The sequence below is a fragment of the Dendrobates tinctorius genome, unplaced genomic scaffold (genome assembly GCF_039654945.1).
Source record: "Dendrobates tinctorius isolate UK_male_01 unplaced genomic scaffold, ASM3965494v1 ptg000035l, whole genome shotgun sequence".
NCBI lineage: Eukaryota > Metazoa > Chordata > Amphibia > Anura > Dendrobatidae > Dendrobates > Dendrobates tinctorius.
Window position 1 is genome coordinate 48,686,161 of NW_027361703.1, and position 24,279 is coordinate 48,710,439.

Genomic DNA, 24,279 nt, shown 5'->3' on the forward strand with positions numbered 1-24,279 from the left:
GTCTCCACAGAGCCAAACACATTCGTTCAAGTGTTAGTGGGGTTCATCATTGCCAGCTGATCCCCTGCTGTGGAGATGGCAGTCTCTCCTGCTGTCTCCGCATTCCAAAGACAGTAGGCCTCTGCCTACACCCTCCTATTTCCTGGGCTTCAACTCAGCCAGTTGTAGCTCGGAAGTGCCGTCCACACGGAAAGAGATACTTGCTCCCGTGTCTCAGTGGGGTTCAGTAACGTCAGCTGATCCCCTGCTGTGTGGATGGCAGTCTCTCCTGCTGTAACCTCATTCAAAATACAGTAGGCCTCTGCCTACACCCTCCTATTTCCTGGGCTTCAACACAGCCAGTTGTAGTTCGGAAGTGCCGTCCACACGGAAAGAGATACTTGCTCCCGTGTCTCAGTGGGGTTCAGTAATGTCAGCTGATCCCCTGCTGTGTGGATGGCAGTCTCTCCTGCTGTCACCTCATTCAAAATACAGTAGGCCTCTGCCTACACCCTCCTATTTCCTGGGCTTCAACACAGCCAGTTATAGTTCGGAAGTGCCGTCCACACGGAAAGAGACACTTGCTCCCGTGTCTCAGTGGGGTTCAGTAACGTCAGCTGATCCCCTGCTGTGTAGATGGCAAAGTCTCCTGCTGCCTACACAGTTGTACCACTACTGATTTTTAACCGTGCTCCAATTAGGCCTGTGGCTCCACTGTCTCTCGTATTTCCCCTGTCCTCCAACCCTGCCAGTTACAGCTCCGAAGTGGCGTCTGCACAATCCACACTTGTTCCTGTGTTACAGGTGTTCAGTCCGGTCAGTTAATCCCCTGATGTGTGTCCGGCAATGTCGCCTGCTCTGTCCACATTCCCATTATGGGAATGGGCTTCAACACAGCCAGTTGTTGCTCGGAAGTGCCGTCTTCACAGAGTAAAACACTAGCTCCTGTGTTTGTGGGGTTCAGTAACGTCAGCTGTTCCCCTGCTGTTTTTATGGCAATCTGTCCTGCTGCCTCCCAATTGACAGCACATCAGGCCTCAGCCTGCTAAGTGCTTGTCCTGGGCTCCAACATCGCCAGTTGCTGCTCATAACTGACTTTGGCACGGGTACTCCCTCCTGCCCAGCTTGGTTCCAGCCCTGCCTGCTGTTTCCGGGAAGTGTCAATGTCAGTTTGCCTCCCCAAGTTGCCATGTCGTGTTGCGGTTGGGTTAGCCGAGGCTAGGGTGCCAGCAGTTTAGGTGCTTCCTATGTGGACTGCGGGTTCTGGTAAGAAAGACTTGTTCCATAGTGCCAGTAGGACAAGCACCCCCTGTAGGACTGTGTGATTCGGTAACTGCGGCCAGCTTGCGGCATGCCAACTTTGCTTTTCAGGGGTAACTTCTGATACCCCTCCGGGTTCCAGCACCGTCAGCTGGTTCTCGTCAGAGCCTTTGGCCTAGGTGCCTCCATCTCGGTATCCGAGTTCCGGCAACGTCTGCTGGTCCTTGGTAGTGCTTTGTAGCACAGGTACCTCCTGCTTAGTAACCGGGTTCCAGCACCGTCAGCTGGTCCTCGGTTGTGCCATTGGCTCTTATTCCTTCTGCTGCCCCTCCGGGTGCCAGCACTGTCAGCTGGTCCTCGCTATTTCCATTTGCTCTTGCAGCTTATGCTACCCCTCCGGGTTCCAGCACCGTCAGCTGGTTCTCGTCAGAGCCTTTGGCCTAGGTGCCTCCATCTCGGTATCCGAGTTCCGGCAACGTCTGCTGGTCCTTGGTAGTGCTTTGTAGCACAGGTACCTCCTGCTTAGTAACTGGGTTCCAGCACCGTCAGCTGGTCCTCGGTAGTGCCATTGGCTCTTGTTCCTTCTGCTGCCCCTCCGGGTGCCAGTACCGTCAGCTGGTTCAAGAGGACAAAGAACAGGAAGACAACCACCAAGATGCAGAACAACAAGAGAGAGAAGACAAAGAAGCATAAAAAAAACAAAGCAGAAGAACATTAAGCATAAGACTAATACTCTGAGCAAATGATATTATCTTATTTATAAGCAGAAGAAGACTAAGCAGTGTATGGGGGTGAGTCCGTTCCTCCTCGTGGTGCCCCTGGAAAAGGCCTGCTGCTGCAGGCCAAACTGAACGTGGACAAATCCTGTTGTAAATCTTTTGTGACAGGCAGAACGGAAGGTGTAAACTTCTAACTTTTCTAGATAACAACTACAGGAATGCCTGACACAAACAAGAATATGATGAAGAAGAATAGGAAGAAGATGAAGAAGTTGAATATGTAGAATAATAATTGTTGAATAAGAAGAATATGAAGAATGTGAGAAAAGGAAGAAGAAGAAGAATGTAAAAAAAGGAAGTAGAAGAATTTAAAAAAGGAAGAAGAAGAAGAATGTAAAAAAAGGAATAAGAAGAAGAATGTAAAAAAAGGAAGAAGAAGAAGAATGTAAAAAAAGGAAGTAGAAGAATGTAAAAAAAGGAAGAAGAAGAAGAAGAATGTAAAAAAAGGAATAAGAAGAAGAAGAAGAAGGTAAAAAAAGGAAGAAGAATAAGAAAGAAGAAGAAAGAAGAAAGAAGAAGAAGACATACATGTCTGGCAAAATATAAATGAGGCTAACATAGTCAATATCTTTGTAACTCCTAACATCTTTAAAAAAAAAGTTTAATTCCTGCTATTCCATTTGATTGGGCTAAACCTCTATGGCTTTAATGTCTCCTCCACCTCCCACAATACATTCTACATTATTCTTAGTTGTTTTTCTTCATGTAGAATTAACCTACAAGGAAAGAAAGGTTTTTTTTTAATTCCGATATTTTGGCCCCATTGACTTGCATTGGTTGCCGGTATCGGAATCGGCGATACCGATACTTTTTTTTAAGATCGGCCGATCCATTCCGATCCGATATTTTCAAGTATCGGCTGGTATCGCTCAACTCTAGTGGTGAATAAACGTCACTAACACTACAGCGCTGGATATGAAGCCATCACGTCATCTTGACAGTGTCTTTAAGATAAACTATTAGGTGTAAATGTATTTTATGCTTTCTGTAGCAGCAAATTGCTTCAACTATTATAAGTAATTCAGTTTCTATCTGCAGTGCTCTCCGTGCTATTCTTAAGGTAGCAAGCGCACTAATTCTTAGCATATTATTACTGAACACAAAATCATTGCATTTAGTAAAAGTCACTGGAAATTGTCTGATTTAGAGTTGCTAATTTTCTTTGATGTTGGAAAAAAGCGGGGTGACCGATAAAGATCTATAATATAACCAGGGGGGAGCATCACTCTGTCTGAAGCCTTTATAGACTGCGCAAGCTCCAGACAGAATGAGGGATCCAGCGGTGAGGAGTGTGTATGGCGCCGGAGATGGTGGTACCATACACACTGCATACCACGATTTCCGGCACCATACTTGCATACTTACCTGACTGGGAGGAGCGTTGCCGCGGCGCTTCTCTTCGGCCGGAGAACGGGGCCGGAGTGCGCGTGAGTATCGCGCATGCGCATAGCGCTATCCAGCGTCATTTTACTGAAGACACATTTGCAGTGTGTCTTCAGCTATATGGCGCCGGACCGCGCGGTATGGGCGTGCGCGTACTCCGCTGCCGCGCTCCTCCCCTGGCCTCTAGCAGAATGTGACAGCGCTGGAACACAAGGAAGAAAGGTGAGTATAATTTTTTTTTATATGTGCAGTTTAATAGGGGTGAGGGGACCATGCATACCAGGAAAGGGGGGGTGAGAGGACCATGCACACCAGGTAAGGGGGGTGAGAGGACCATGCATACCAGGATTGGGAGGTGAGAGGACCATGCATACCAGGAAAGGGGGGTGAGGGGACCATACATACCAGGAAAGGGGGGTGAGGGGACCATACATACCAGGAAAGGGGGGTGATGGGACCATACATACCAGGAAAGGGGGGTGAGGGGACCATGCATACCAGGAAAGGGGGGGTGAGAGGACCATGCATACCAGGAAAGGGGGGGAGAGGGGACCATGCATTTCAGGAAAGGGGGGTGAGAGGACCATGCATACCAGGAAAGGGGGGTGAGAGGACCATGCATACCAGGAAAGGGGGGTGAGAGGACCATGCATACCAAGATTTTGGGGTGAGGGGACCATGTATACTAGGATAAGAGGTGAGAGGACCATGCATTCCAGGATTGGGGGGGTGAGGGGACTAGGTATACCAGGAAAGGGAGTGAGGGGACCATGCATATCAGGATAGGGGGGGTGAGGGGGACCATGCATACCAGGATTGGGGGGTGAGGGGACCATGCATACAAGGATTGGGGGGTGAGGGGACCATGCATACCAGGATTGGGGGGTGAGGGGACCATGCATGCAGAAAGGAGATACCGGACTAGCGGGTTCTCCCTGCTCCGCAGCGGTTGCTTTACAAGTCTCTTCCATGAGTAATAGGGAGAGGCCTGCAATCAACTGGAGCAGTGCGTGGAGAATTCGTCTGGGGATGGCATTGAAGTCAGGTCTCTCCCTATATTTTAAACTATGTTTTCTATGAAACCCTGCAGCATTTCAGAATGAAACATACCAGGCTGCAATCACACAGCCCGGCTCCGGTTCATGCTGCCCATACGTCAAGCAGCATGATTCTAATGATGGCTCTCCTTTATAGGCTTCACTATTAGCCAACTAGCACCCTGCTTTGATGAGGGGCAAGAACATTAGTCTGGTGTGGCTAATGTGATTAGTTAGGTTTCTATATGGCAGATATGGACTTATAGATTCGCTACCTGACATAGGTGATAATGACCAATATAGCGCAAGAAGCAGGACGGCAACCTTAAGAGAGGAGGCGCCGGATCAAGACCAGAGATGTCCATCAGACCGGATCACCCTGTGGGTGAGTATAATAAAGCTTTTTTTGTGCCTAGCAGAGTGGATTAGGAACATATGAAGCATACTAGGACACTGTAATAGAGGACTTACAGGTCCTGGCCATATTTTATATGGGGAAAACCTGGTGACATGTTCCCTTTAATCACTACATTGCATTAATGCTTGCTGTGGTCTGTTCCAATCATCAGTGATGGCATATTACTATACTGCATGGCAGGTACAAGTCTTGCCGTTTGGTGCCACCATGTGGTTCTTTTCGGCATTTCTTTCTCTATCTCAAGTATGGCAATTTAAAAAAAATAAATTGATTTCACCTCTCACCTACTATTCAGTGATATTGCTATAACAAAAGCGTTGTATATTTTGCTTGGGGTTATTATTCATTTGTTATTTTTTTAAGCATTGATTTAACCAAGAAAGTGTGTTAATGAAATAGAAAAGAAAAAAAAAACACAAATGACAATTCCAATGCCAATCCTCTCATGAAATGGTAAAATCTCTGTATTTCAGTTCCATGATGCATCATTTCTGGTGTCTTTATTCCTTCCATACATTTGCGCTGAATTTACATGTGACCATTCTCCCCAAGCAAATAAAATAACCAGGCATCACCGCACTACTCTTTTTTCTAGCCAAGCGTGCCATTATCTGAGCACAATACTACAGCGGGATACAACAGGCAGATAGTCGCGGTTAGGCCACGGCCACACGTTCAGTATTATCAGTATTTTACATCAGTACTTGTAAGCCAAAATCTGGAAAGGAACAATAAGGAAAAGTGTAACTGAAAAATACAGAAATGGTGCTCATGTTTCTCCCACGCCTGGTTTTGACTTACAAATACTGATGTGACATACGGAACGTGAGAACATGGCCTTAGTGAAAGACGGTGTGGTGCACTGCACGCATCTGTGTGATTAGGGTCCTATACAAGACACATCTGCATGCAAGCAGGCACCTCTCCATGTGTCATAATCCATTTTTGGATGTGTGGCAGCTCTGGTTCCACTATGATTTAAATGTAAATTTTTTCCTTTCAGGACAGCAGGGGTTAATATCAGTTTCCCTTGCTGCAACTAGAGTTGCTAGGTCAGCTGACGTGGGTGGTGACCACTCCCACCATCTTTTAACTAGTCACATGATGCATCAGCTGACTGTCCGTGATAGAGCAATCTATGTTGACCAAGCCTGGACTAAGGAGCTCTCTGGTTCCAGTGGTGAATCTGCTGGTTTCGCGGTCCTGGTGCCTTTCTTCTGCTGTGCGATGCTTTGCAGCAGAGAAAGTTGTTAACCGCTTAAGCCCCAAGGGTGGTTTGCACGTTCATGACCGGGCCAATTTTTACAATTCTGACCACTGTCCCTTTATGAGGTAATAACTCTGGAACGCTTCCATGGATCCCGGTGATTCTGACATTGTTTTCTCATGACATATTATACTTCATGTTAGTGGTAAAATTTAATTCATATAACTTGCGTTTATTTGTGAAAAAAATGGAAATTTGGCGAAAATTTTGAAAATTTCGCAATTTTCCAACTTTGAATTTTTATGCCCTTAAATCACAGAGATACGGCACACAAAAAACTCGATAAGTAACATTTCCCACATGTTTACTTTACATCAGCACAATTTTGGAACCAAAATTTTTTTTTGTTAGGAAGTTATAAGGGTTAAAAGTTGACCAGCGATTTCTCATTTTTGCAACACCATTTTATTTTTACGCACCACATCACATTTGAAGCCACTTTGAGGGGTCTATATGATAGAAAATACCCAAAAGTGACACCATTCTAAAAACTGCACCCCTTAAGGTGCTCAAAACCACATTCAAGCAGTTTATTAACCCTTTAGGTGCATCACAGGAATTTTTTGAATATTTAAAAAAAAAACATTTAACTTTTTTTCACAAAAAAAATACTTCAGGTTCAATTTTTTTTTTTTTTTTACCAAGGGTAACAGGAGAAATTGGACTGCAAAATTTATTGTGCAATTTGTCCTGAGTACGCTGATACCTGATATGTGGGGGGGAACCACTGTTTCGGCGCATGGCAGACCTCAGAAGGGAAGGAGCGCCGTTTGACTTTTTCAATGCAAAATTGGCTGGAATTCAGATCGGACGCCATGTCACGTTTGGAGAGCCCCTGATGTACCTAAACAGCGGAAACCCCCCACAAGTGACCCCATTTTGGAAACTAGACCCACCAAGGAACTTATCTATATATGTGGTGAGAACTTTGAACCCCCAAGGGCTTCACAGAAGTTTATAACATACAGCTGTACAAATAAAAAAATCATATTTTTTCCACAAAAATGATCTTTTCATCCTCAATTCTTATTTTTCCAAAGGTAACAGGACCTAAAAGTTATTGTGCAATTTGTCCTGAGTATGCTGATACCCCATATGTGGGGGTAGACCACTATTTGGGCGCATGGCAGAGCTCGGAAGGGAAGCAGCGCCATTTGACGTTTTTGGCTGGAATTGAGATCGGACACCATGTCGCGTTTGGAGAGCCCCTGATGTACCAAAACAGTGGAAACCCTCTACAAATGACACCATTTTGGAAACTAGACCCCCAAGGAACTTATCTAGATGTGTGGTGAGCACTTTGAATCCCCCAGTGCTTCACAGAAGTTTATAACGACTGGGCGTGAAAATAAAAAAAATCGTATTTTTTCCACAAACATGATCTTTTAGTCCCCATTTTTTTTTATTTTCCCAAGGGTAACAGGAGAAATTGGACCGCAAAAGTTGTTGTCCAATTTGTCCTGAGTACGCTGACACCCCATATGTGGGAGAAAACTACTGTATGGGCACACGTCGGGGCTCGGAAGGGAAGTAGTGATGTTTTGGAATGCAGACTTTGATGGAATGGTCTGCGGGTGTCATGTGTGTTTGGAGAGCCCCTGATGTACCTAAACTATTGAAACTCCCCAAAAGTGACTCCATTTTGGAAACTAGACCCCCCACGGAACTTACCTAGATGTGTGGTGAGCACTTTGAACCCCCAAGTGCTTCACAGAAGTTTATACTCCCGGGCGTGAAAATAAAAAAATCATTTTTTTTTCCACAAAAATGATATTTTTGCCCCCAATTTTTTATTTTCCTAAGGGTAACAGGAGAAATTGGACCCCAAAAGTTGTTTTGCAATTTGTCCTGAGTAGGCTGATATCCCATATGTGGGGGTAAAACACTGTTTGGGCGCATGGCAGAGCTTGGAAGGGAAGGACCACCATTTGACTTTTTAAACTCAGAATTGGCTGGAATTGAGATCAGATGCCATGTTGCATTTGGAGAGCACCTGATGTGCCCAAACAGTGGAAACCCCCAATTCTAACTCCAACCCTAACCCCAACACACCACTAACCCTAATTTCAGCCCTAACCCTAATGGGAAAATGGAAATAAATACATTCTCTTTTAAATTTATTATTTTTCTCTAACTAAGGGGGTGATAACGGGGGGTTTGATTTACTATTTATGGCGGTTTTTATGTTTGGCAGCTGTCACACGCTAAAAGACGCTTTTTATTGTAAAAATAGTTTTTGCATCACCACATATTGAGAGCTATAAATTTTCCGTATTTTGACCCACCAAGTCATGTGAGGTCTTATTTTTTGCGGGACGAGTTGACGTTTTTATTGGTACCATTTTCGGGCACGTGACATTTTTTGATCGCTTTTTATTCCGATTTTTGGGACGCAGAATGAACAAAAACCAGCGTTTCATGAATTTCTTTTGGGGGGGGTGCGTTTACACCGTTCCGCGTGCGATAAAATTGATAAAGCGGCTTTATTCTTCGGGTCAATATGGTTACAGCGATACCTCATTTAGGTTGTTTTTTATGTTTTGTCGGTTTTATGCAATGAAAACTATTTTATATAAAAAATAATTATTTTTGCATCGCTTTATTCTGCGAGCTGTAACTTTTTTATTTTTTCGCTGATGATGCTGTGTGGCAGCTCGTTTTTTGCGGGACAAGATGACATTTTCAGCGGTACCATGGATATTTATATGCGTCTTTTTGATCGCGCGTTATTGCACTTTTTGTTCGGCGGTATGATAATAAATCATTATTTTTTTGCTTAGTTTTTTATTTTTATTTTTTAAGGGGTTCGCTAAAGGGGTTAAATAGTGGGGCAGTTTTATAGGGCAGGTCGTTACGGACGCGGCGATACCAAATATGTGTACTTTTATTGTTTTTCTTTTTTTTTTTTATTTCCAAAAAATGAATTTATTGGGGGAATATTTTTTTTTTTTCTAATTTGGCGATTTTTAAAAAAATTATTTTAACACTTTTTTTTTTTAAACTTTATTACATTGTCCCAGATGGGACATCACTGTCCTGTGACAGATCGCTGATCTGTCACATCACAGATCACTGTGACAGATCAGCGATCTGTCACAGGCAGTGCAGCAGGCTTCCTCGTGCCTGCGCTTTGCAGGCACTGAGGAAGTCGGCTCCCTGCAGGCCAGCGAAGGTCCCTGTCGCCATCTTGGATTCGGCGGCCTGCAGGGAAGGAGCCCCCCGCAACAGCGCTGCACATTGCGTTGCCGTGGGGGGCTCAGGGAAGCACGGAGGGAGCCCCCTCCCTCCGATGCTTCCCTTTAACCCCCGATACATCGCAATCGTGTTTGATCGCGGTGTGCAAGGGGTTAACGTGTCGGGGCGGTCCGTAACTGCCCCTGACACATTGTGCCGGGTGTCAGCTGTGATTATCAGCTGACACCCGGACGCGATCAGCGGCGCTCACCATATGGGCGCCACTGATCGCTATGACATACTATCCCATCCCTGGGAATTAAGTCCCAGGGCACATGGACGGGATAGTACGTCATATGGGATTAAGGGGTTAAGCTACATTTTGTGTTTTTACCCCGTCTGTCTCGTGCTCGTCACTGTCCCGTGTTGCACCGTCTGCAGTGGTGAGGGGTGTGTGTGTGTGTGTGTGTGTAACCATGAATCTGAGGTGTGCGAGTGGTGGTTCAGCACAGTTCTGCACCTGTGTTGCCACAGCCTTTATCATGGGGGTGCTGCATACTGCAAAATACTGGTATTGTAAGCTGGCATTGGTAAATATGGTAGTTTTGTTTTTTTTTTTTTTTTTTTTTTTTTAAGTTTTTTAGATTTTTCAGTAAATCACTTTTTATTCTAGTAAGGCAAACCCACACTCCTCTCCAGAATGGGGTCCCCCGGCCAGAGTGACAGAAGAGGCGATATCACCATCTGAAACCTTTATCTCTTATCAAAAGTACTGTACATACCAGAGAAACTTATAGGACTCCCACTAAATAGAGAATTTGAGTATCATTCTCTGATTATCAATATAGCCACGCAAGGACTTGTTTTTTGTGGGACGATTTATGAAAAAAAAAAATCCACCATTAATCTCTGAACTTTATTTTTCAGTGTTCGTTGCATAGTAAAATTGACACCTGTCCAGGTCAGTATGACCACAGGGTTGCCTGACTGCAGTGTGTGTGTGTGTGTGTGTGTGTGTGTGTAATATATTTTATATATATATATATATATATATACACACATATACACACACACACACACACTAGCTGAAGAGCCCGACATTGCCTGGGCGTAGTAACCAACTGTGGTTATTTATAACAAATTCTAATGATTATATTGCACATAAAAACATTTCACATCATATATTCAACACTACAGATTTGCAACACAAATTAACTAAATGATTACCCAAGTATTGATAGTACTTTATTTTCAACTCCTTCAAGATTTTTGCCTTTTCCTTTCAGTGCAAAGATGAACAGATTTTTGGCAGTTCCAACTCTTGAACAGACCACATAAAGTTGACCATGAGAAAAGCATGGAGATTGCAAATCGATCCCTACTACTTTCAAGGACTGTCCCTGAGCATTGTTAATGGACATTGCAAATAGCAGTTGAACTGGAAACTGGAGGCATTTAAAATCAAAAAACAAATCAGATGGAATGAGTGGAATTCTTAGAATGAAAATGTCCTCTCCTTTGGCACATCCTGTTTCTGAGCTGTGTATCTAACCCTATCCTGTGTGATGTCTGCTGAGCTGTGTACCTAATCCTCTCCTGTGTGATACTGACTGCTGTGCTGTGTATCTAATCCTATCCTGTGATACTGACTGCTGAGCCGTGTATCTAATCCTATCCTGTGTGATACTGACTGCTGAGCAGTGTATCTAATCCTATCCTGTGTGATACCGTCTGCTGAGCCATGTATCTAACCATATCCTGTGTGATACTGACTGCTGAGCCATGTATCTAATCCTATCCTGTGTGATACTGACTGCTGAGCCGTGTATCTAATCCTATCCTGTGTGACACTGACTGCTGAGCCGTGTATCTAATCCTATCCTGTGTGATACTGACTGCTGAGCCGTGTATCTAATCCTATTCTGTGTGATACTGACTGCTGAGCCGTGTATCTAATCCTATTCTGTGTGATACTGTCTGCTGAGCCATGTATCTAATACTATTCTGTGATACTGTGTTGAGCTGTGTATCTAATCATGTCCTGTGTGATACTGACTGCTGAGCTGTGTATCTAATCCTAGCCTGTGTGATACTGACTGCTGAGCTGTGAATCTAATCCTATCCTGTGTGATACTGACTGCTGAGCCATGTGTCTAATCCTCTCCTGTGTGATACTGTCTGCTGAGCTGTGTATCTGATCCTATCCTGTGTGATAGTGACTGCTGAGACATGTATCTAATCCTATTCTGTGTGATACTGGGCTCCCCCTGCAGTCTGTGTCAGAGGGTGGTCTGTGTTGGCACGGTAATAAATTGTGTTATTTCCAGCTTTACAGAAGGATAACACCATAGAAATTATAAGAATAATAGGCCAAATTTTTTGGTGAATTGGAACGCGCGGAGTTAAAATTTCGCCTCACAACATAGCCTATGACACTCTCGTGGGTCCAGACGTGTGACTGTGCAAAATTTTGTGGCTGTAGCTGCGACGGCACAGATGCCAATCCCGGACATACACACACACACATTGAGCTTTATATATTAGATCTATTCTACCACAGCATCTTGCAGCGGCATGCTATTGCATCCGGTTCGCGTTTAGTTGGACCATCATTTATTTTTCAACAGGACAAAGACCCCAAACACACCTCAAGGCTGTTTAAGGGCTATTTGACCAAGAGGGAGAGTGATGGGGTGCTACGCCAGATGACCTGGCCTCCACAGTTACCAGACCTGAACCCAATCGAGATGGTTTGGGGTGAGCTGGACCGCAGAGTGAAGGCAAAAGGACCAACAAGTGCTAAGCATCTCTGGGAACTCATTCAAGACTGTTGGAAGACCATTTCCGGTGACAACCTCTTGAAGCTCATCGAGAGAATGCCAAGAGTGTGCAAAGCAGTAATCAAAGCAAAAGGTGGCTACTTTGAAGAACCTAGAATATAAGACATATTTTCAGTTGTTTCACACTTTTTTGTTAATTATATAATTCCACGTGTGTTAATTCATAGTTTTAATGCCTTCAGAGTGAATCTACAATTTTCATAGTCATGAATAAAGAAAACTCTTTGAGGTGTGTCCAAACTTTTGGTCTGTACTGTATATACACAATATATATATTCACATACACACATTTCAGTTTGGCAATTATATAATATACAATTAGATGGGATAAAGAAAAAAAAAAATCAGCACTTTTTTTGCGCTCTGAGCTTATGTTGTTTTGGTACTATTTTGCGTACACAACTTTTTAGGAAAATGTGATCAAAAATTAGCAAATCTGGCATTTCAATTTTTTTCTATTAGGCATTTAACATATAGTTTAATTCTCTATTTTGATTGATCAGACATGACGTTATATTGAAAAAAGCAGCAACATTCCAGCTCGAGTAAAATGTAAATCCTTTATTGAAAAAGTATAAAACATGAATGCTCCGGGAAGGATCAGAGGACAGGAGGTAACACATGACGCGTTTCATTGACAGCAATAACAGCCTCCGGGCTTTCACAAAATGCCGGCGGAGCCGCCCTCACCACAGAGCACCGCCGAACCTGCCACACCAGCCTAGGAAGGGAGTGTGATCATCGCCCTGCAGCGTCGGACTAGGACTGCTGCAGAATCGCCCGACTCCTGCTGCCGCCGCACTACTTGTGAGTGAATTCTAACTAAGACGCATCCTCATTTTCCCCAAAAAAATTTTGGGGAAAAAGTGCGTCTTATAGTCTGAAATACGGCAGATAGTAAATCCAAAATTCTATACCATATGCACAGAAGGCGATAATGTTACTAGAGTGGCAGAGTATGAAGCGTTTTGCCACTGAAGAAATATTGTGATCGCTGTTGGTGACATCAGAAATACCATGAAAGTGTTCCGAGATCCGCTTTTTCAATTTGAGAGATGTACATTACAACCTACATATGTTTTATTGCATGACGTCCAATCAATTTTATATATCACGACTGGAGTTGCAGTTAATGAAATTTTAAATAATACAATTTTGTGTGTTTATTATAATTATTAAACGTCTTATTGTTAGATGACTGCATGTTTTACAATTGGTCCTCCCATAATTAAAGAAACGCTTGCAACTAAGCCAAGTTTCGTTTTGGTTCCTTGAAACATACATACTAGGAGAGACAATGTTGCCAATAGTTGGCGCTCTCCTGGCAATTATGTTGCAGCCAGATTGCAAAATTGTACCCAAAATTTGATCCTCGTGGGATAGATAAAAAGTGTATTAATGATGTCCCTGATCCTGTAAAACTGTGGACTATATTGGAAACACACGAACGGTTTCCGTTGAAATTGCTGGTCCACTTTTTTATTTTTGGATATAGTAGTGATCAAATCAATGCAGCTTTTATTTGAAATTATTTTATGTGCCTTGTTCAATGTGCAATCTGGATATTTTCTCTTTTTTAATTTCGGTGAGGAGTGAGCTAATTCAGCCTGCAAATGCTTGCTGTCCCTGCAATTATGTTTGATTTCAATAAATTCACTCACAGGTATGGACCTCATAGCAAACTCCACACTGTATCAATAAACATTGTCTGCTTTAAACTATAAAGCGCTGCGGAATATGTTGGCGCTTTATAAAGATTATTATTGCTCCTAACAGACCATCAGTATGTATTAGAACAACATTGTAGAAAAGTGCAAGTGCATTTGTTTAACCCGAGTTGCGGGCCACTTGAAAGCAAGTAGCAGCTGTGTCTCCCACCCCAACGCACGTTTCGCCTATTCTTCCGGGGGCATGTTTATTGATACAGTGTGGAGTCTGCTTAATTCAGTTTCATCATTGGTCTGAAAACCTTAGCAATATCTTAATCTACATGCATAGGGGCGCTTTATGGCTCTCGTCTATAGGAGTACAGCTATAATTATAGCTGTACCTAATGTGGCGTGGCTAAGGGTTGTATAATCGATGGGAGATATGTGTCTCATAGATGGCTTGTCTCCATAATGTAAGGCATAACAGATATTGCTGCATTATTATTGTTTTGCAAGGACCTGTGGTGAGGTCACAGTCACATGACCAGTCAGCTGCTGGGTTCGTGGGTGTGGCTACACCCTTATAATGTGGCCTGCTCCTGAACCAGGCAGCTGTAGGTGGGGAGGACTAAGCCTTCCATGTGTGCGGAGACTCGCAGTCTGAGTCTGAAGTAACGGACATTTCTGTTTTTTTTGTGCCTAAGCTAAAGGCTATTTCTTTGTGACGTGCTATTATACTTTAAAAGAACCTGCCTCATGACTGTCTCCCGCTGCACCTGAGCGAGTAGAATCCCTACACTAAATATTATACTGTAACCTTCGCTCTACCCGATAGGCACTTTAATTGCACAGAGCAAATGACACTTTGCCCAGCATTGTTATCATTGCTTCTTCTTACAATATCATACAAACAAGACATCCCTTTCTGGATTTATACACTTATTATGCATAAGATTAATTTAACCACTTGGTAAAAGAAATTTAGTATACCATCTTTATTGTGGTGGCAATCTTTGCTGCGTCTTTTTAGACTGCCATGAGGCATCCTTTTTTATTGATTTTAAGTGTATTAATAAAATCTTGCTTATTATTCTACACATTCCTTTCTCGGTTTTTCTGAGTTCTGTTAGTATGTCTTTGGAATTGTAGAAATTACAGTATAGATAGACAGGTTAATGATGAAAAATGTAAAAAAAGATTTTCAAAACATCTTGGTTTTATTTAGGATTGAGCATGAGTGCCATATGCAGAAATACAATCAGTTGCATGCCTTGACTGCTATCAGTGAAATTAGCAATGGTTGCCTGAGAAATGTTCATTCACAATTAATGCACATAAGCACACAAGTCATCAAGATCCACCAATTGCAGCTGCCTTTTGTGTTGCTACCAAATGACATTGCAGAAGTGTAGACTAGTCCAGAGATGTTGCAGGCCACGGTAGCACATTTAGGACATGCAGGCTGCTCACAGTAGCATGAGAAGCATGCAATCATTGACCTGAGCCAAAAATGTCCAAAAAAACCAAACAAAAAAAAACACACTTATACAATTATAAAAGAAAGTAAATGCACCCTTGTTTCTCCAATGGAGGCCACTCTGGTTTTTCCATTAAGCTTTTTTTTTTTAATAAAACTTCTGGATTTTTTTTCAAAAAACAAACATACTTATTTGGTTTTGCTGCAATCATACCGACCTGACAAATCATTTTACCAGGTCAGTTTTACCATACAACGAATGCAGTAAAAAAGAAACCCCCAAAAAACAATGGAGGGATTGAGTATATTCCCTGCATTTTTAAATTGTCCTTTAAGGAAACTAACCATTTCACTTTACGTCTCTGCTATTGGAAAGCTAGAACCGGCCCTGCCAGTGGTCCGCGGGGATGCTGCCCATCCTTTGCAGTCACCAACAAGATGTCTCTGCACTTTATCCTCTCCTCTCCTTTTGCAAACACCCCAAAGGTGAGGGGATGAGTCACATCAGACACGAGAGCAGATCCTGCCCACATTTACTGCAGCCGTAATGGGAGCTAGAACTCATTTCAATAGTTTTATACAGTAGGAAAATGGACTTTGGGATGAATGACAGACAGCTCTGTACGTATCATAGAATGAATGTTTATTAGAAAGTATTATACCAAAGTAAAAGACACATTGTGTTTATAGTGAAAAGGCCATGTGCAGCGTCTAGGGCAAATCCAATCTGAATACCAGATAAAGGGCGTTTTCATCAGGTTGACAAAACCAGTTATCCACAGTATCTTAAGTGCAGAGATGGAGTCCAATAATTTAAAATTAAATTAACATTAAAAGGCTGTACATTATAGATCTTCGTGCACATCCACGGCATCTTCTTCTGCATTTGTGAAATTTTCCTCTTCATCATCTGTGGGGTAAACAGACAGTTGATAACTAAGCTCCAATCGCTTCTTCTAGACTTAGGATGATGTGTATGGGTTTAAGTATGTCTTATGGTGACCATCCGCCTTTACCTAACAGCTTAAAGATTAGATTATGGAGTTGCAGAAATCGAGCACTTACCATAATTACATTATATAAGTGAACTGACAGCGGAAACCATCTCTAATACAAATTGTGTAGAAGAAGGAATAACGTGTTATCCAGCGCTTGTGCCAGAACTACGACTTCAGCCACGTTGAGTATTTGGTCAGTATTTTACCTCAGTATTTGTAAGCCAAAACCAGGAGAGGAACAATCAGAGGAAAAGTATAATAGAAACCCGTCACCACTTCTGGATTTATCACCCACTCCTGGTTTTGGCTTACACACACTGAGGTGTAAAAAACTGACCAAATACTCAACGTGTGAACGTGACCTAAGGGCAATAGTCAAGTCTGGAATGCATAAGCAGTACCTGGAGGAACACTAAACCTGCAAATACCTGCAACAATGAAAACAGAAGATAGGGAACGGTAAGCAATGTGACTGAGATTATCGTTTTCTGCATCCTGCAGACAAAACCGGGGGAGAGAGCTTCTCTACCAAATGATTACATATAGCAATCATTCTCGATACACATTAAAAAGAGGTTGTCCATTTTTATTTTTTTTTTTGGAACCTGTTGGGTATCCAGTACAGAAAAGTAACAAACACTGATGTAATTACCCTGCGATCTCCATAAACATCCAGTGATCACTGCAGCCAATTACTCGGCAGATGACACAATACCCCCAACCACACTAATAAATTTGGGGAGCAATCTGACACACCGGCTTATGCTTATACGTTGATTATTCCCCCAATACCCATCAAACACCAGCTCTTCTGAGGAACAAGGCAATGCAAAGCTGGAAGGGTCTAAGGACTTGTTCACACGGTGCATTTTTGATACAAGTTGTACAGTAACGACAAAAGGAATGAGATTTTTAAAACCTCATTCTCAAGGTTAATTTTTCCTTTCATTTTTGACATGTGATGCTTTTTTTTCCCCCCAAATGCAACATGTTATTTTTTTTCTACAAGGAGATCTCAATGGATTATCTGCAATAAAACAAACCAAAAACATGCCCAATTATTTTTTAGAAAAAAAAAAAAGGCTGCATGTGAACTTCACTTAAGATAAATGAAACTATTTGGTGCCCATTGTAACCATTTATAGGGCAGCAGCTTTCATTCTCTTATAGTGTTCTTGGAAAATGAAAGCTATGCTGTGATTGGTTGAAATTAACAACAAAGACTTTTTCTGTCCATTTTAACATAGTTTATGATGTGACATTACTGCATTATCTGACGCCAAACATATTCTTTTTCATTCTTCGATGAGTATATATCCTATATTATTAATTTTACCTGTCTCTACTGTTTCTTCACATTTTCCATTCTTGTCTTCAGATCCTTCTGAACAAACGCATTTATAGCTTCCTGGAGTGTTCACACAATTCTCATTGTCCCTTCCGCAAACCTTCTCAGAAGTGTCACACTCATTGATATCTGGAAGAGAAAGAAACGCTGCGTGTGCGAAGGTTCAAAGAAACAGATCAATCTACTTTCCCATTGCCAGGGGCCAATTCCCAAGCCAATTTCCAGTGATGGTATTTTTTTATCAAGTCAACATCTTCATTAAAATGAATGAATGGATCACTCAATATTGTAAAAGTGTAATTATGTGTGCTCAGATTTATGGTAACACCAAGTTATAAAAAGTATTTGCTAAACACATACAGGTCCATTTGTATCATTAATGAAAGACCCCGAATAATCAAGACCACTGCGAACAACCAGTGTTAATGAGGAGGTGTGTTGGAGTCAGGCACTCCCGATTCACTATGAAACACATGCCTCTTAATGAATTAGGAGCACCCAGTAACGAGGCGCACATCTTACTCCAGTCAGTGAGTGGAGTAAAATTTCTGGTGTACACTATGCTGCAGCTGGTCATGAAGTAGGCAAGCTGTGGCGTTACGACTCTGTTCTGGCCCAGCTTCATCAATTTTAGGAAAACTCACAAGAAAATGCCAAATGTGGCATATTTATTTTTTGCCATCTCAATTGGCCCAAAAGTATTGCAACTTATCAAAGTGTTTTATGCCAGAAATCAAGCAAAGACACTTTGAATCTGTATCTAGATGTTTAAAATAGTCTCTTCAACTGTGACACTCCATACTTATCAAATGCCACACCTTAAAATGAATCTATGTGTAAGATCAATATGGCAAAACAGGTTTTTGAAATGTAAATCCTTTGACACCTTTCTTCTGTTTCTGCCATTCCTGAGAAATCAGCAGGTTAAATTCATATCACATTAGGTAAGAAGAGCTCTGAGCATGACTAAGCACTTCCTGAGCTGCAGTCTCCCAAGGTTGCATATTCATTTGCATATCACTGAAAAATGCAGATTTCTCAAAAATGCAGTAACAGATACGTCCATGGATTTAACTTTCAAAAAGCCTTGATGTTCATATGTGGTTAGGTTTTATTGATAAATTCCCTATAATTATACCGTAAGTTTGGCGCAAATTACAGCAGTGCAACTTTTCAAGGATGCTAGTACACTTCCCAGTGAAAGAGAAAAGCCTGAGACCAATGTGTCAAATAGGCAGACACAAAAAGTAGAATGTGCTTGTTGTATCGTCCAGCCATCATTCTAATAAAGAGTTTTCATATAATGCTGCATGATCAGCCAGTATCAGTCTTAAATGCGGTAACTGTGTGCTATTGGATGCATGGGGGATGTGGAGACAGTGTAATTGGAGAGCAGATTATGATTAACATTTAGAAAGACGGAACAGGGGAGAGTTAGGTAAGCAAGTTGAAATGAGATTCCTGTCTAAAGAGATGTGTTTTTAAAGCACACTTAAAAAACCATGGTTTCTAGGTATGATCAGACGATCATATGAAGTAGTGCATTCCAGAAAACTGGTTCAGCAGGAGAGAAGTTTTGGAGACAAAGGTGAGAGCACAGGATTATGGAAAATGTTCGTCTTAGGCTGGTTTCACATTCGCGCTTTTTAAGCGCACGCACGGCCGGGGGTAGCTCCGCCCCCGAGCCGGCTCTCTGCCCGGCATGCCCGCCCCTTCCTTGTAGCGCCGCCTCCTAGCGCACAGCGGCGCCTGCGATCGGCGCACCCTATCTTTAGCATAGGGTGCGCAGATCGTGCGCAGGCCGTGCGCTAGTTGCGCTTTGACCTGCGCTGCGCACTTTTGACGGTGCGCCGTGCGCGCCAAAATCCGAAAAGTTTGATTTTGGCGCACCGTCAAAAGTGCGCAGCGCAGGTCAAAGCGCAACTAGCGCACGGCCTGCGCACGATCTGCGCACCCTATGCTAAAGATAGGGTGCGCCGATCGCAGGCGCCGCTGTGCGCTAGGAGGCGGCGCTACAAGGAAGGGGCGGGCACGCCGGGCAGAGAGCCGGCTCGGGGGCGGAGCTACCCCCGGCCGTGCGTGCGCTTAAAAAGCGCGAATGTGAAACCAGCCTTAGATAAGTTAGAGTCATAGAGTCATAGAATCGTAGAGTTGGAAGGGACCTCCTGGGCCATCTGGTCCAACCCCCTGCTCAAAGCAGGATTTGCTAAATCATCCCAGTCAGATATCTGTCCAGCCTCTGTTTGAAGACTTCCATTGAAGGAGAACTCACCACTTCTCGTGGCAGCCTGTTCCACTCATTGATCACTCTAACTGTCAAAAAGTTTTTTCTAATATCTAAGCTGTGTCTCCTCCCATTCAGTTTCATCCCATTGCTTCTAGTCTTTCCTTGTGCAAATGAGAATAAAGTTGATCCTTCTACAATGTGACAGCCCTTTAGATATTTGTAGACAGCTATTAAGTCTCCTCTCAGTCTTCTCTTTTGCAAACTAAACATTCCCAAATCCTGCAACCTTTCCTCATAAGACAGGGTTTGCAGACCGGTCACCATTCTGGTCGCTCTTTTCTGAACTTGCTCCAGTTTGTTGATGTCTTTTTTAAAATGTGGTGCCCAAAACTGGACACAATATTCCAGATGAGGTCTGACCAAAGAGGAGTAGAGGGAAATAATGACTTCACGTGATCTAGACTGTATGCTTCTGTTAATACATCCTAGAATTGCATTTGCCTTTTTTGCTGCTGCATCACACTGTTGACTCATATTCAGTCTGTGATCTATTAGTATACCCAAGTCTTTTTCACATGTGCTGTCACTTAGCCCTATTCCTCCCATTCAATATATGCTTTTTCCATTTTTATTGTCCAGATGTAGTACTTTGCATTTCTCCCTGTTAAAAACCATTCTGTTAGTTGCTGCCCACTTCTCCAGTTTATTTAAATCTTTTTGAATCCTCTCTCTCTCTTCTCTAGTATTAGCTATCCCTCCTAGCTTTGTGTCATCAGCAAATTTAATCAGTTTACCCTCAATTCCTTCATCTAAATCGTTGATAAAGATGTTGAACAATACAGGGCCCAGGATAGAGCCCTGTGGTACCCCACTTGAGACATTCTTCCAACTGGATGTGCAGCCATTTACGACCACTCTTTGGGTCCGATCACTAAGCCAGTTATGAATCCACCTAACAGTTGCCTTGTCCATTCCATACTTAATCATTTTTTCAATAAGGATTGTATGAGAGACTTTGTCAAATGCTTTGCTGAAGTCAAGATATACTATATCTACAGCATTTCCTTGATCCAACCAATCAGTGATACCGTCATAGAAGGAAATTAAGTTAGTCTGACATGACTTATTAGTTACAAACCCATGCTGACTTTGTTTAATCACTTCATTCTTATCCAGGTATTGACATACATGTTGTTTAATAATTTGTTCAAAGATCTTTCCTGGTATAGAAGTCAGACTCACCGGCCTATAGTTACCTGGGTCCACCTTCTTCCCCTTTTTGAAGATAGGAACAACATTTGCTCTTCTCCAGTCTTCTGGCACTTCTCCTGTTCTCCAAGAATTTTCAAAGATTATAGAGACGGGTTCAAAAATTTCTTCTGCTATCTCCTTCAGTACTCTGGGGTGTAATTCATCTGGACCTGGAGACTTGAATTCATTTAGGCTAGCTAAGTGTTTCCTCACTATCTTTCTGTTTATAGATATCCTGGATTCTTCTATTCCCTTAAAATTGAAAAACAGAGGGCACGTGTAGGGTGACATAGATGAGGGAGGAGATAAAGGGTGGTGCAGAACTGTGGAAAGCTTTGTGGGTGATAGAGATAAGTTTGTATTGCATTCTGTAGTGGATGAGCAACCAGTTTTATGACTGGCACAAGGTGGAGGCATCAGTGAAGCAGCTGGACAGAAACACAACCCTGGCTGCCACATTCAGGACGTATTGGAGATGAGAAAATTTGGTTAGAGGGAGGCATATAGGAAGAGAGCTGCAATGGTGCAGACGAGAATGAAGAGCGGCAGTAAGTTTTTGCAGTTTCTAAGGTGAGAAGAGGTTGGATTCTGGAGATGTTTTTAAGATGCAGGTAACATGAGCAAGTGAGTGATTAGATATAGAGAATAAAGGAAAGTTCTGTGTCAAATATGATCCCAAGACAGTGAGCACAGCTTGGGAGTAGAGTTGAGCGAATATGTTCGGATTCGGTCGCCGAATATGAAATTGCTATATTGATGCCACATTGCTACCCTATTCATGCCAAATTTATGTCTGATGATCGGTTCTGAACATATTCCTTCATTTTTACTCCAATTGACTCCAATGATGTTCGCCTGTTCAAACACAATATTTGCCGCAGATCGTAATCGGAACCGAATTATAAAAATTTTTCTCAACTCTATTTCGGAGTTACAGTATGCTTGAACCACCCAAGGTAATTGCAATAATGGGTATAAGTACGCTAGTAGAGGGAGGAAACATGGGAAGTTCAGTATTGGAAAGATTTAGCTTCAGATAGAGTGAGGACATGATGTTAGAGACAGCGGACAGACAATCCCTGTTATTTTGAATTAAGGCGGGGGGTAATGTTAGGAGAAGAGGTGTATAATTTGGTGTCATTGGCATAGAGTAATACTGGAAACCAAATCTGCTGATGGTTTGTCCAATAGGGGCAGTGCATAGAGTGAAAAGGAGGCGGGGCCTAGGACTGAGCCATGAGAAACCACAATAGTAAGGGAAAGATGAGAGGAGCAAGGGTAGGTAGTTAGGTAGGTGGCGACAGCTGGGGAGAAGTAGTAGAGGAGATGTGAGGGAATAATGTCAGTGGGGCAGATGTGCTAGTGATGGGGCCTTTATGATTAGGTCATCGGTAGGCGCCAACATGTATGCACGCTGGATACCAGAAGTGGAGCTACAGGGGATCGTATAAAATTTAAATTAAATGAGGGCAGGTAACAGCAAATGATGATGAAAGGAGGGTGAATGACGGGATGGTAAATAATGATGTATTGAGGGTGAGGGACAATAAATGATCATGTATTGAATAAGGAGAGAGCAAATGATGAGAGAGCCCGCAAATAATGAATTGAGGGTGGGGAACGGGAAACCGCATGTGATGAATTGAAGATGTTGGGTGGGGAGAGTAAAAGACTATGCATTGAAGGTGGGGGAGAGTAAATGATTATGAATTGAGACTGGAGGGTGGGGAACAGCAAATGATGATGAATTGAGGGTGGGGGAAGCAAATAATGATGAATTGGGGTGGAGGAGAGTAAGTGACTATGAATTGAGGGTAGGGGAGAGCAAATGATGGAGAAAAGCAACATAGTGCTGCCTTGCACAGTAACAGGACCCCTCCCCACCACAAATCATCGGTGTAGTGTAGAAGTTGGTAAAAAAATTGGGAAATGTGCTCTAGAAGCAGTAATCTAGATAACTGTGTTATTTTCTGCAAAGACGAGTCTTTCACGTGTTAATTACTGAGGTGTAATGGTGACATCTGCTGGGAACATGGAGCACTTGTGCCGGCTGAAAGATGAAGGGATCCAGTATTGTAGGTGGGGAACATTATTCAATCCACATAATGTATTTAATGGGGTTGGGCAGTCTTATTTTTACTGCCATTGTGCACAACGTCCATTCACAACAGGATATTGTAGCCAGATTATGCGTGAGGCACTTTATTACAAGGCTATCTACTTTTCTATGAGCGAAGCCATTTAAAATTTTGGTATTTTTAATTAAATGCAGTGTATGTACTCCTGACAAGCTTATTTAAGGAGAAACGCATCAAGTGTTGCATATGCTGCATTTTGTTGTGAACAATTTGTGCACCTTTCTTTGATATATTCTTGCATAATTTGTGCATCCTACACCATCCTGAGCAACATTGGGTGCAGTACTGTTTTTGGCATGTCATTTGCTAAGCACTTTACATGTTACTATAGGATTATTTTGATATACTTGGCTGACAACCTTGTGATTATGAAATTTATATACGGATATATGTGACGATCTATACATATGTTTCTTCGTTAAGAGATATTTACTGATTTCATATGACACATTTGTATCTATAATCTCTCTAACACTATCTTTATATAGAATATATTTTTATCTTCCTTGTGCTGAAGTGTTGTCTGTTGAATACTGTCCACAGGATTGGTTCGAGATATCTAATACTGTATTTTTTTTTTTGTTTCTCCCTACATATGTCATGGCAATAGGGTCTTATAGGGACCTATAGGGAGATCCTTCGTGGCCCGGGGACGCCATTTGCATCCAAGACGGTGCCAACCTCCGCCAACAGTAGGTACAAGGCTAGGGGACAGAGTAGGTTGATGGCCATATCCTCTTATAATAATAGCCCTGTACCACTCTGAATGCAATATTTTTTCTTTGGGGATGACTTTGCTTATTTTAATTGATACCAATAAATATTGATAACCTGGAAAGCACATTGTGATGGAAGGACCAAGAAACTGTAGGAGAAATCAGCGCAAATAAGGTCTTCTCCGAGAAATACAGTAAGTTATGCACTCAGATCAAACTCACCTGTTCAAACACAAATAATGCAGAAAATCAGCTGCAGTGGATCCACGGGTCAGCAAGCGACCAGACATCAGACTGTACAGGGAGTAATTGGTCAAATTCTGCGCTGCCGACAGAAT

At 42.5% G+C, this 24,279-nt stretch overlaps 1 protein-coding gene across 1 annotated transcript in view; it reads right to left on the minus strand.

The window, feature by feature from the left end:
- Positions 1 to 15,885: 15,885 nt before the first annotated feature.
- CRELD2 (cysteine rich with EGF like domains 2) overlaps positions 15,886 to 24,279 on the minus strand; it is an 82,595-nt gene continuing 74,201 nt past the window's right edge. Inside the window, exons 9-10 of the mRNA XM_073573480.1 lie at positions 17,598 to 17,738; positions 15,886 to 16,173 (exon numbers count right to left, since the gene is read on the minus strand). Of these exons, the coding sequence (XP_073429581.1) occupies positions 16,109 to 16,173; positions 17,598 to 17,738 (206 nt within the window). The 3' untranslated portion in view covers positions 15,886 to 16,108. The remainder of the gene's footprint in view (positions 16,174 to 17,597; positions 17,739 to 24,279) is intronic.